Source organism: Rhinichthys klamathensis, unplaced genomic scaffold (genome assembly GCF_029890125.1).
Source record: "Rhinichthys klamathensis goyatoka isolate OS25496 unplaced genomic scaffold, OSU_Roscu_1.1 h1tg000275l_1, whole genome shotgun sequence".
Lineage (NCBI taxonomy): Eukaryota > Metazoa > Chordata > Actinopteri > Cypriniformes > Leuciscidae > Rhinichthys > Rhinichthys klamathensis.
Window position 1 is genome coordinate 205,502 of NW_026606794.1, and position 13,841 is coordinate 219,342.

At 38.0% G+C, this 13,841-nt stretch overlaps 1 protein-coding gene across 11 annotated transcripts in view; it reads right to left on the minus strand.

Annotated features, from left to right (window-relative positions):
- The window catches only part of si:ch211-200p22.4 (phosphatidylinositol-binding clathrin assembly protein), a 71,629-nt gene that overhangs the window by 47,538 nt on the left and 10,250 nt on the right, over positions 1–13,841 (minus strand). For 4 of the 11 annotated variants that reach the window (XM_056268683.1, XM_056268677.1, XM_056268676.1 and 1 more), the window contains exon 1: positions 7,329–8,704. In XM_056268683.1, coding sequence (XP_056124658.1) covers positions 7,329–7,458 — 130 coding nt within the window. In that variant the 5' untranslated portion in view covers positions 7,459–8,704. Of the gene's footprint in view, positions 1–7,328; positions 8,705–13,841 lie in introns of those variants that run through there. The other 7 variants (XM_056268682.1, XM_056268681.1, XM_056268679.1 and 4 more) reach the window with 3 other exon arrangements.

Genomic DNA, 13,841 nt, shown 5'->3' on the forward strand with positions numbered 1-13,841 from the left:
GCATATCTGGTGGATAGTCTGAAATGTGGTGAGACGAGGTCGGTATTTGATCAGCGTTCTGGGAACATAAATGTGATGATGGTGACATTTTTGTAAAAGGCCTATATGGGATTCCTGAACAGTGAGTTCAGTGACACAGTTCTGTGGAATACCGCAGCTATTCCTCACATGTCATTCCCATATTTCTCCCTCTCTCTCTCTCCCTCTCTTTTCTTTTTCACGAGGACAGCTTTGCAACTAATCAGCAACTTGGGAGCACAGCTTGAAAAATTCTATAAAGCTCCATCTATGATAAAAAGGACAAAAGAAAGCCATACAATCATATATAAGATCAGCCGCCCTTTATTTCTCACAAAGCCCAAGAAATGTAATTTAAGGCAAGGAATACCAAAAAAGTAGAAAAATCAAATAAGCATGAAGGCTGATGCATTAATGTCTACTGTTCAAAATAGCATGATCAAATTAGGAAAGGTTAGGAAATTAGGAAACTAGAATTCAGATCATTTATATGTGTAGCCTATATATTTTATATATGCTTTAAAAAGGATAAATGAGAGCTTTAAGCTTACTGGAAGTCTATAGTTTTATGTGAATGTGCGCCTCTATACGCAAACACCAAAGAAGGGTCATTCCGTGTCAACTCAACCAGAGGTCCCAGGCTAAAAATGTGGATTTGTTTTTCTGCTGAAAGAAATACATAAATGAAGAAGAAAGCTAAAATCTTAAATTTAATGAATTGACTAAGTAATACACTATTTTTTAGAGGAGGGTCAAAATGACAATTCTAATCTGAGATTTGGAGCCAAATGAATGGGTAAAAATTACTTTAGAAAGATGACAGCATCATCATTTCTATTTTTACACAGAGATTGGTAGGTCTGTAAGTAAAATCTGTTGACTTTAACAATCTCTGTTGCATTATATGCCAACGGTGACAGTTCAAAAATGGGGAAAGCACTTCTTTGTGTTTTTTCCCCCCAACTTTGCATGCCCGGGCCCCATTTGGCTCCAAATCTCAGGTGAAAATTGCCATTTTGACCCCCTCTACAAAATTGTGGATTACCAAGTTAATATACATTTATTACATTTCATATTTTGGCTTTCATCACTATTTATGTTTGTCTCTCCTCAAAAATGTACAAAATCAAACTAAATTTGAGCCGGATAGTTTTGTACAATGAAAGGTTATAGTTATGTAGTATCGGAAACTGAAAATATGTAGTTTTGCTCATATGGGCATGAGAGGAAAAAAAGAGCTTTGAGAATTCTCTCCTCTGAGATGTGTCATAAATAAAGTCCCAGGTTTTGCAGAGGAGATGTCGGAAGACGAGCCAAGGGCTCTTATAAGGTACAAAACAAGCTATCAAACAGAGCCAAAGGCCCTCAGCAGCTATAAATAGGCCACATCAGCACTATGAGCGTGAAGGGAACAGAAGCAATGTGTCATGCAGCATGTGGAAGCTCTCTTAAAGTGGTGCAGTTGTGTCCTCACACTGAATGAAGCTCAACAAACATTGATCAACTGCTTCTCTACCTAAAAAAACTCCAAAAGACATCCTCTTTTATCAGTAGCTCCTGGTTCTATTTCTGCTTGCTTGCTTCTAATACAACATGCTTCGGTGCTTAATAAATACAAATACAAACATCCATCATCCACAAAATTACAATGAGTTCATAAGTAAAAGCTACTTATCTGTGGAGCGGTTTGCTCTTGCAGAGCTGATGGCTGTAAACAGTGGACAAAGCATCCTGAAGAGTAATCTGTATTCTGAAAGGCTGGGTGGTATTTCCCAAGACATGTTTGAGAATGGCTGTTTTGTCTTTGCTGCACAGCATCATTTCAGCTGTCTAGTTCTAAATCAGAAGCAATTCAACTTTAACCCTGACACACTCCAGATTCAGACTGCTGCTAGTCGGAGAGTCTCAGGATTATTGACTATGGGCGTAAAAGTCTACTTTAGGCATGTGCAGAACCACACACATTCGAAATCAATTATTCTGGTGGGTTAACTGAATGACTAGTCAAATAATCAATCTTAAGAATGGTATCTGCATCAAATTAAATGCTTTTTAAGACCTGCACAAATAAAATTAATACTATATGGGCACATTGGGCAGGGAAAAGCAATGTCTATGGTAACATCGTAAACCATAAAATGACTGTAAAAAAAAAAAAATTAACTCAAATACAGGATAAAAGTAATTATTTTCACTATCAGCCATCGGCCGATTGTTTAAAAACAGCCAACGATCAGGGACGATTATATCCTGTCAATCAAAATCTGCAACTCACACTGTGTGAAGAAAATGTCTCGTTTTGAATTTAAGGCTGTCAAAGTTAAAGGCAGAGTAGGTGATTTGTTCCAGAAACATTTTTTGTTATGCTGATTAACATCCTGATAGCAATCACTAAGTTAAATGGTCTAAATGTATGTATGTATATTATATATCGTCTGTGGAAGGCGTAAGGGCCATAAAATGTTCGACCAATCATTTTAGTTTTAGTGTCAGTATATTAAACTATTAGCCTAAATATAATGTTGAATTTAATGTATAATATTGCAATGGGGGAATATTTGTGGGTCCTGATAATGCCAAATGTATTATGTTACCAGTAAAAAGTGGCCTAAATTATTTGAAATATATCTAGTCAGTGACAGAGTGCAAGGCAAGCATATTTGTCTAAAATATGCTTCAGAATCATGAACATTCATTTTAGATTCTTGTGTCACCATTGTCCTGTGCATTGGGTTACCAGCACCAACTCCAAGCCTATTCATTTCCACTCCCAACGCAATACCAAATTTAGCATTTTAATCAACAGTACATTTTTTGTTGACCATTTACCATATGTCTTGGAGTATAGCAATAACATTTTATCAAGAGTTCAGTAACGTGATATGTATCGAATCGTGACATGAGGGTATCGTTACATCCCTAATATAGACTGATCGTTATAGTTGCGCCGCCTCTACTGCCGTGACATAATCGTAAACGCAACAAAGAAACGTGCAACACAGGAGCAATGGAGCATATCGATGGAATGGTGTTCTTGATTCTCGGCATGTGGATTTTTTTCACTGCAAGACGAAGAAGTTTGTTTGTTCAAGTTTGGTGTCTCGTGTCACAAATCCAATGACGCTGGTAGTTACGATTCTGGTAGATACGTCTCAATGTAATAATAATACTAACACTAATAATAATAAATTATTATTAACACCATCAACGCCGAAATGAATCTGCAGCAGTCAGGGGGTACAGGTCAGTTCTCTTATACAAGTTTTTTTTTGTTCATTATTGTAATGTTATGTGCTTTGAGACATGAGGTAGTTCAACGCCATCTCTCGTGACACTTTTTTTGCTCCCTGCTGTACACGTTCACGTATTTTGAAGGATGCGTGGGTTTAGACCGCGCTCTGAAGGGAGGGGGATCTTATGCTTTCAAAGGTAGCTTGCTAGATAGCCTCATTAAAAATTGCCTAGTCTACCCTACCTTTAATTAGACAACGCATTAACAATTAAAAAAACATTTATAGCACGCCTCCCATCCAAACATCACAAAGAGTGTTGTGCTGTTACTTCTGATAATAAACAAAGTCTCAGCTTTCAAATCGTCCATTTTATCACAAAATTGCGTTTTGATGCTATTAAATGTGAAGTGACAGATCGTTGTAGCACTTTATTTCAAGTAGCAGCATTGAGCCCAAGTCTTTTCTTCCACGAAAAACATCAAAAGGGTATGTTGAAAGATTCAGTACAACTTACCAAAATGTATGTCTCATGTAATCGTTCAATCAGTGTTTCAACCGCTGAAAGACGTCAATAAAACAGCTTGTGGACAACGTCACTTGACCTTGCATTTACCCCATACAAACATTTAAGTTTTAAACAAACATTTTTATTAGAGTGTAATTATATCTGAAAATAAATAGCAGTTAAAAATTGTTTGGGCTCTGTTATTAACTCTTTCCCCGCCAGTGTTTCTTTTTTTTTTAAGTTGCCAGTCACCACCAGTGTTTTTGATCATTTTCACAAAAATGTCATGGCCCCCTACCCTAGAATATTTTGTTGTATATCTGAACACACAATACATTAGAAGAAAGAACAGAGCCATAGCTTCATTTATTCTTTTTTATAAACACAAGCAACATTTTTAAGCAACGTTTTTTTTCCCCAAAGATTACAACGTGCATAAGCAATGTTTTTAATAGAGATGCACCGATGTACCGGCCAACAATCGGTATCAGCCGATAAAAGCAATTATTTTCACTATCGGCCATCGGCTGATTGTTTAAAAACAGATTGTATCAACGGAAAAATTTAGTATTGTGCTTCTCTATAAATTATTATATTTATATTATTATGATTATATTTAAAATATATGATTAGCCTATATGTGATATGATATTTGCCAATATACTTAGATTTTCTGAATGCACATTTGCTTCTTTACGATCCACCAGTTAACAACACTGTGTGTAAAAGGGCTAAATCAAAATCCAAATTTACTCTGACAATAGGTGGCGCTTATGGAACAGCAGAAATATAACGGTTACCCTTGTAACCCCTGTATACAAAGCATCTGCGCTTATTAGAAAAATATTTCTTAGAAAGGCGATGAGTTTACAGGCGATATAAACACCACAAGGTAAACAATTTTATAATTCACCAACAGTAGATTATTAGCAATCGCCAATCGCTTGGCATAAATATGTGGTATTCATTGATTGCGAATTCATAGCCTTTTCAAGTTTAACGAACAAATCACATTAAGCCATAACGCGATTCTCGGTTTTCTGTCCCCAAATTTAAGACCTCTTTAAATGGTAATTAAGAGAGTTATCCCATAAAAGATATTTAAGACTTTTTTTTTGCATTAAAAAAGCTACAAGGAAAGCAATAGAATGGAACAGAACGCAGGAGTCTCAAGGTGTGATCCTGGTTTTTACCCTGACAACTGACATTTTTAGCCTGACCACCACAAGAATGCAACATTCATGACAAGGCTCTCAAAAAATAAAACAGTATAATATATATGCATAAACACATATACTCCGTTATTTCCTTCAAGAGTTTCATTTGTTTCTATTGAACAGCTCTCAAAAATACGATGCTACAAAGCTTCCAAACTTAGCTATTAGTTCTTACTCAGAAACTCTCATTAAAGCTGCTTAGTCATTTGTAAACACAACATTTGCCCCAGTGGACTAATAAAATCCAGTTCAACCTGTCACCCCAAAATTGCATTAAAACAAGTCAATTAGATGGATATGTTGATTTAAGCCATTTTGTCATTTTTGTGAGAAATATCCATCAAGAGGTCCTGTAAATGTTAAATGGAAAGTGAGAAATCTGAAACGGAGACATGTAGCACTAGCAGTGTTATTTCTGTACCAATCTGAGAACAATTCCCCAGTTAGCTTACTGGTTAGAATGTAAGACTGAGCACAGATCCCAGTTCAGTAAGCTCAAGTTCTACCAAAAGACAGTGTCCCACTCACTGCTTCCGAAGAGGTCAGAGTGCAAAATCTGTTTGTTGACTCAGTACAAATCTCACTGCTGTTTGCACAGAACAGGAAAGTGAATGCAAACTGGACAAAACTAAATAATAAAAGATCGAATCTTCAAAAGAGAGAGAGAAAAAAGTGTCACATTAACTTCTTTGTTAGCTAACCTATCTAAATTTCCAATCTCACAGACTGCTTTAGCCAGAATGAAAAAGCAATGAATAAACACTGACTGGGCTTAGGGAGATAGCTATGATAAATTATAGGGATGCAGTAATATTAAAATACTTAAATTATTTTAAAAGTTAAGGCTAATAATAACCGATAAAAGTTGATACATTACAATTGTACTATGTTGTCTAAATAAATAAAAACTAAAACTAAAAATTAAACCATTTATAATGTTGTGTTGCTCAAATTGCTCAAATGAATTTGAGCAAAACAACATTATAAATATACAGATTACAGAATTAAAAATAGATATTCTTTAGGTGACGGCAAAAGTAATCTAAATGTAAAAAGTGGGGAAGTTACCTGTCACAATACAATTTCCAATATCAACCAACATCAAGAAAATCTCTAATATCAGCTGATAACCAAGATGATACTAATGCATCCTAATAAATAATTATGACATGGTCTTGACACAACATACGTCAGGCTTCTGAAATTCCCCAATTCTAAGAACCGGTTAGAACAAGTCATGTGGAAATGTTTCTGGATATAATACTTCTCTGCTTTCAGCAAAAAAAGAGGAAGTAAGCAACACTTGACCTTGTGTAATTCTGAAAAATATTGTGTTATGCAGTGTTTGCAAGATTAAAACAGAAGCAATGAAGCTGGCAGATCGGCACAGACTAACGTACTAGGCCACATAACCCAGTGGCTAACACAGGAAACAAATCCAGACTAAACATGAGGCTGTGTTCTGCAAACACTGATGAATCAAAGACACAAACATAAAACAAACCAATCAGGTTTTTTTCGTTTTCTTGGCTGCAAGTAAGCCTGTGGTGTTACAGCACGACAGGTGCCGAAGCAGCCAGCCTCCCTCGTTCCATCGGGGAATCACAGATAAAGGTCTAATAAGAATGAAATCCCTTGATGAAGAGCATTTTGCACCAAGATGCATTTGGCTGCGTTCAGAGTGTCAGACACAAGCCGTACAAATACTTCAGCAGCCCTCTGTTCGTAATCTCTTTAGACACTGTCTATGCGAAAATGAAACTGACGTGCTGCATTCTGCATTAACTCTGCTTTTGTGAAAAGAATCAATGCCTCAATGCCTTAATGCACACACGCCTGTATTGACCTTCATCGCTCCCACACCATCTCAACGATGACTGTTAAAGAGGGATCACACAAGACGTGAAGACATTACGCACACCATGACTTCAAACACGATGTATCAGAATCCCTGACAGCTGCATTTACCGACTCAAGCAGAAGTGGTTATTATGCAGCAGCTATTATTAAATATAAGCTGACTGTATGATGACATAACTGCTTCAAAATTGCTGCAATAACGCATATATAATTACAAAAAAATAAAATGGGCCACAAAGTCAGTAAATGACCCTATATTGCCGCGTTACAGTGGCATCAGCTCCTCTGAAGACAGATCAGCATTCCCATCACGAGCATGTTCCAATTCATCACTGGTGTCCAGACAGCTGAGGATGTGCAAGCCAAGGCTAGTGGAACTGCATGCCAGGGATGCAGTAACACTTTGAGCTTTTAAAAAGCACCCAAGAATACCTGAGAAGAGACTGTGTGTGCAAGTACAAATACAAGGATTTTTTATCTTTTTGGCATACTCACAATCGAGGTGTTTCTTTTTTGGTCCACTGACTTCATGCGTTGTGGCCTTGCAGAGAGCTTTGGTGATGGCTGATCCAGTCATACTGTGCTGGGCCGCAGCGATGCGATCCGTGATGGACTGTCCTGACATTTTTATTCAGCTCTGATACGAAAAATCAACACTAAACTCGACCTGGTCTCACTGTAGACGTGTGTATTCTCACAACGGTCTAGTATAGGAGTTGACAATTTTACAAAAATACACTGACTTGATGCAAACTGTTGAGTTTGATACGTTTGAACCGCCACCAAGTCAACTGGCACTAATTGATACACTTGTAGTAAAAAAAAAGGGAAGGAAAAGTTGACTTAACTAGTAAAAATGTCACAACTAGATATGCCGTAACTAAATTGGAGGGACGATCTGAACTTTTGTTAGCTAATATTACTCATACACCATTGGCACCAAGAACAGATACTGGTATTGAAGTCTGAAGATACAAAACAACTGTTGGAAAATGTCATAGCTATCGGTCAGGCCAGCTCAGAGGATTCAGGCAGAAAATATCACCTGTCAGCCAGCTTGAGCCTCACCAATTAAGACCTTTTAAAAGAAAACAAACTGGATATAAGACGCACCAGCAGACTAGATTGAGATCAGATAAGCAAAACTGTTCTGTGGATTTTCTTGCCTTTATAAACCTGTTAATACACTTGTACCAAGACTTAACCAGTCAAGAACTCTAACAGGTTTTCTTGCGAGATATATGCATAGACATACAAACCAAACCCTATAAGTGACTTGGCAAAGAGGCGGTAAGAAAGGTGGATTAACTCAAATATGTAACTATACAGGTAACAAAACAAAAGTATTATGTAACCAATCAATTTAGGCGATTTATCTAATCAACAACCTAAACTATCTGCCCAGCCAGCTGAGTGGATAAATCACATCTGAGCTTGAATTATTGCTCCAGCTTTCTTATATTTAGACAACTACTAACAAAAACCAATCTTGCTCGAGCCTAAGCTATTCCTAAATAACACATAATCTAAAAAAAAGAATGGCAAATGTTGTTAAAAAGAAGTCCAGCGTGCATCGCGACGAAGACAGCTGAAAGTGTCCGGCTCAAGTTGGACTCCAGCCCGGTGAGCCAGCGCGTCTAACCGGATGCCTGGTTCTCTGCCCTTCCGTCCCGCTTAAAGTCTCCTTTTAGTCCGCGTATACGACACGGTTCCGCCCGTGGTGAGAACGAGAGACGTCGAGTTGCTCGGGACTGAATTGAGGGGTGGTTCAGCTATAACCCCCCTGTCTGTCGCTGTATCTGTGGTTGTGGTTCGAACTGTCAGCTCTGTGTTATTCCGGTTTGGTGAAGAATGCGCTGGCGGAGCCGTTCAGGACAAAATGGCTTCGCTGTGATCAGGTGAACGAAGAGCTGGAGTTTGATTGGGCGGGAGCAAGTGGCGTTCACTCGTTCGTGGGAAATAGCGTTGCCACTCTCTACTTAAACTCTTGTTGTGAATCTTTTTTGACAGAACTTTATTCCATAAATGAAGATTGCTTTTGAAAAACATTTGAATACATATAACGAATAATATATGTAAATATAAATATATAAAGCACTTTGTATATCATTTTTTATTCCTCTACACATTTTATTTATATTTTTTTAAACTATCAAAGTTAATTTAATTTGGCATTTCCAGTTGACATCACAACTTCGCGAACTTCCTGACCTGCAGTTCAATCATCAGCCGTTGGGGACTCAAAAATCCAGCTTGGGAAACAATAATGTCCATGGATGACATGGCTTTTTATCGAATAAAACATATTTAATGTTTTCATGGGATACATTTTATGTAGGCATTTAAAGTAGGCTAATGTAATTTAAGTAGAATGTTTTGTGCAAGGATCTTGTTTGCATTCCAAGTAGGCCCATTTGGAAATCAGGATCAAACAATCAGAGAAGTCGCTAAGCTACTCGTTGTCCAACAGTGAGACAATCGAGTGTGCCTCTGCCGATTTTTGGGGTAAAAATCTATTCAAAATTAATAATATTTCGAAATATGTATTATTATTAGGCTATTATTAACCGCGTAAATATGAATTGTAATTAGTTGTATTGTATTCTATTAATAATATACTGTAAACTTTCTTGCATTATTGAAGTTTATAAGCTCGACATCAGTATGTTCAAAATGTATCATAGAAAAGATTTTTAGCTATTTTTATGCGAGGACGTCTGTCTTTCTGAAAGCCACATCAGAAGCACAACAAAGCTGCATGTCTCTTTGCCCTTGTCTATTCTATGACTGACATGGTTGTCTTGTGCTTTTCACCATATTATGACACCCATCAAATGGAGCAAAGCACAATGAAATGAAGATCAGAAAGTGTCCACCAGCATGAACAGAGTTGTTTTCTTTGTTTGCCTACTTCAGAGCATGAGACCATGTATTTTGGTTTAAAATGCCAAAACATTGTCTGTAAAAAAAATTGCTGCCTTAAATTTTTAAGTACAATCAACTTGGATGTTTAAGAAATTTCAGCTCAAATTATCCATTAAACCAAAATTTAAAAACATGTTTGAATCTTGTATAAATTGTAAAAAAAAAAAAAAAAAAAAAGTTGAAAATTGATTAACTTTTTGATGAGTTAAAGCAATGTAAAAACATGTTGTCAACTTATTGATAATATATTTTTTTACAGTAAAATAATACTTTAATGAAACACTAACTAGACAATTAAATTAAAATAGCTACATTATAAATACCTACACATATAGATTCCACAAAGGGCATCATATGGCCAGTTTCAAAATACAATAGATAAACAAACATTTCACACATTTTGCTTGAACATTTTTTTTTATTAGATTTATAAATACTACTGTTTTGCTGAATAGCAGTTAAATAAAAGCAATGACCTGTGAACTCTAAAGCATTAAAACCCAGTGTCAGAGTCAAAGATGGTGTGAGCAAAAGGAAATGTTTCTAAGGGGAAGTACAACATTCAACACACCTTTCTGTATGAGGAAGTGGTTTAAAGAGCAAAACCACAATGGTGTCAACCATCGACTTCATTTGGGAGGAGCATGAGAACATGTATTGTTTTAAAATAAACTTTTTATGTATAAATAGCTTCATTTGAACTAGTGTCACATATGGCTATAGTGTACTTTAAAAACTGATGACACTCTGGCTAGACATCAGAGCTGAACAAAGACAAGACATTTGTGTTAGTAATCCTGGTTTTTGCTTGCTGTTTTACATCACTGACAAAATTACTATAAAATGACTAAAAGACTATTCACTCTGTGGTATTCTTGTGCACAAAGACAATGCATTTGCAATGAACATTCATGTGTTTACACTACAAAAGTATTTCTACAAGATCTAATAGTAAAATTTTTGAATAGGCCTACATGCCAAGGCGATCTGAACAGCTGATGTGCCAGCCCCATCTAGAGGTAAGCAGATGCAATTATTTCCATGGCAACTAGATCCAGTAGTAGCCCTTGGCAACTGATCACTTCCCCAGGGAGCATCTTAATGAAACAAGAGATGTTGATATGTAAATAACATGTTATAGTTCAGATTCTGCCATTAAATGTAATAGAACGATGCATTGCATCACTTTATGGATCACTTTATTCCAAATACTTATATATATTCTGGATCACTTTAAAGATTAAAATACCTAAATTCTGTGGATTAAGAAATTAGAAAATGTGCATTTTCACATAAATGGTTTCATTTTTATTAGTCCTTGTTTTTTAAAAAAAAAAAAAAAAGCATTTTATATTGACTGAAAGTATACAGGTGGCACTGTCATACCAATGCAGACAGGATTTGTGAGAAGGATTTCTCTTGATTGACAGAGCATCCAAAACCTGCTTAACCCCTCAGTCAACATTTGCATCATCCATATAGTCACATGTCTAATTCTGTAGAGGCTAAATGAATGCACTCACTGACAACATACAGTCAGGCTTTTGAACTGAATTTAGTGATCATAGCAGATAGGCTACTTTTATCTAAAGTGACTTACAAATGAGGAACATCACTGTTATGTATGTAATACTGCTATTCCCCCATTGTGCCTGTAGGTGGCACTGCCACTTGTAATTATTAGTTGTGTTCCTTAATAATAAATTCAGAAGAAGTAAAGTATCCCTGAATGTTGGCTGTGTTCTTTGAACGTGGTTTGCCATAAGTGTTTTATACATGTTATGTCAGTGGAAAACATAACATAATTGGCGACGAGGTGGATTAAAATTACCACGAAGCTACTACAGTGAATCGTGAGTAGTTAGGCGTAACGTTACTACAACTTTTATATTGTTTTCTCTGCGTAGCTAAAGTGATCTAGGTTAGCTAGGATGGCTGCTACCATTGGCCACATGGAAGGTTTTGATGAAAGCGTCGAACCGTGGACCACTTACATTGAAAGATTTGAACACTTCATAGAAGCCAACAGTATTGAGGCAGACAAGAAAGTGCCTGTGCTACTCAGTGTGATCGGAGGAAAAACATATGGACTACTCCGAAGTCTTATCGCGCCGGACAAACCGGGAGAGAAAAGCTTCAAGCACATCACAGACACGCTACAGCAGCACTTCTCTCCGAAGCCCCTGGTCATCGCGGAGCGTTTTCGTTTCCACCGGCGGAATCAGGAGAGCGAGTCGGTGACACAGTATGTTGCAGTGCTTAGAGGATTGTCAGAACACTGTGAATTTGGGGGACATTTGGATGATGCACTTCGCGATAGATTTGTGTGTGGCTTGAAGAGTGAAGCTACTCAAAAGCGCTTGTTGACTGAGTCTGCGCTGACGTTTCAGAGAGCGGTAGAGTTGGCGGTCTCCATGGAAACGGCGTCACGTGAAGCACACCAACTCAGCGGATCACTGACGGTAAATGCACTGTCTTTATCAAAGAGTAAGACTGCAAACAAATGCAAACGATGTGGAAAGACTAACCATAGTGAAGATGACTGTTGGTTTAAAGACAAAAACTGTAATGCTTGTGGAAAAAAGGGCCATATCAGTCGCGTTTGCAGGACAAGTTACGTTAATGATGACAGGAAAACAAAGAGTGGAAACACAGCAAAAGCTGCACGGCAAATGAAAGCATTTAAGCAGAAAGGCTATATAAAAAAAGGAAATGTACACCGCCTTGATGCTGATGCAGTGTCCAATGATGATGACACAGACTCTGATTTAGCTCTGTATAAACTGTCACAGCCAGGAGAAAAGTCCAGTATCACTGTGAAACCAGAAATTGAAGGTATGCCACTGGAAATGGAACTGGACACGGGCGCAGCAGTGTCATTGATTTCAACAGAGACTTATGATCGAATATTGAAACACCTGCCCCTATGCTCAACGGACATTGTTCTTCGGACATACACTGGGCAAGCTTTGCGTCCTGAAGGGGTAATTGATGTGCATGTGAAAATGGGCAAGCAGACAGCTGTTCTTCCATTGTATGTCGTGCAGGGGGACTATCCACCACTCTATGGCAGAGAGTGGTTGCGTCAGATCAAACTGAACTGGAAAGAAATAAAAACAGTCAAATTGAAGACATTAGAAGCTGTGCTGCAGAAACATGCTGCTATTTTCTCTAAACAGTTGGGAGAAATGAAGAACATCAAAGCTAAAATAACATTGAAACCTGGATACAAACCCAAGTTTTGCCAGCCCAGAGTCGTTCCGTATGCTCTTCGTCCGAAAGTCGAAGCGGAGCTGAACCGTCTCACTGAAATTGGAGTATTGACACCGGTACAGTACAGCGAATGGGCCACTCCAATAGTCCCTGTTGTAAAGAGAAACGGAGATGTGCGCATCTGTGGTGACTTTAAGGTGACGGTAAACCCTGTCTTACACATTGAACACTATCCATTACCGCGCATTGAGGACCTGTTCGCTTCATTAGCGGGAGGACAATGTTTCAGCAAATTGGACTTGTCACATGCTTACCTTCAAATGTGGGTCGAGGAGGAGTCCAGGAAGTTCCTCACAATTTCCACACAGAAAGGGCTATTCCAGTACAATCGCCTTCCGTTCGGGATCGCTTCGGCCCCAGCCATATTCCAGAGAGCTATGGATCAAATATTACAAGGTCTGCCTAATGTCCATTGTTACCTGGATGACATTCTGGTTACCGGGCGGACTGAAGCTGAACACCTGGAAAACCTGGATGCAGTCCTTGGACGACTGGAGCAGTTCGGCTTGCATGCTGAAAAAGGGAAATGTGACTTCTTCAAGGACTCACTGGAATACCTGGGTCACATAATTGATGCGGAAGGTTTGCACAAGTCACCTAAAAAAGTAAGTGCAATTGTCAATGCGCCAATTCCATCAAACATCACACAGCTGAGATCATTTCTCGGCCTGTTAAACTATTACGGGAGATTCATACCCAATCTGGCAAACATAGCGAATCCTCTGAACGCCCTGCTGTGTAAAGGGAAACGTTGGCAGTGGTCTGCAGAGTGTGATGCTGCATTCAAAAAGGCAAAAGAACAACTGGTGT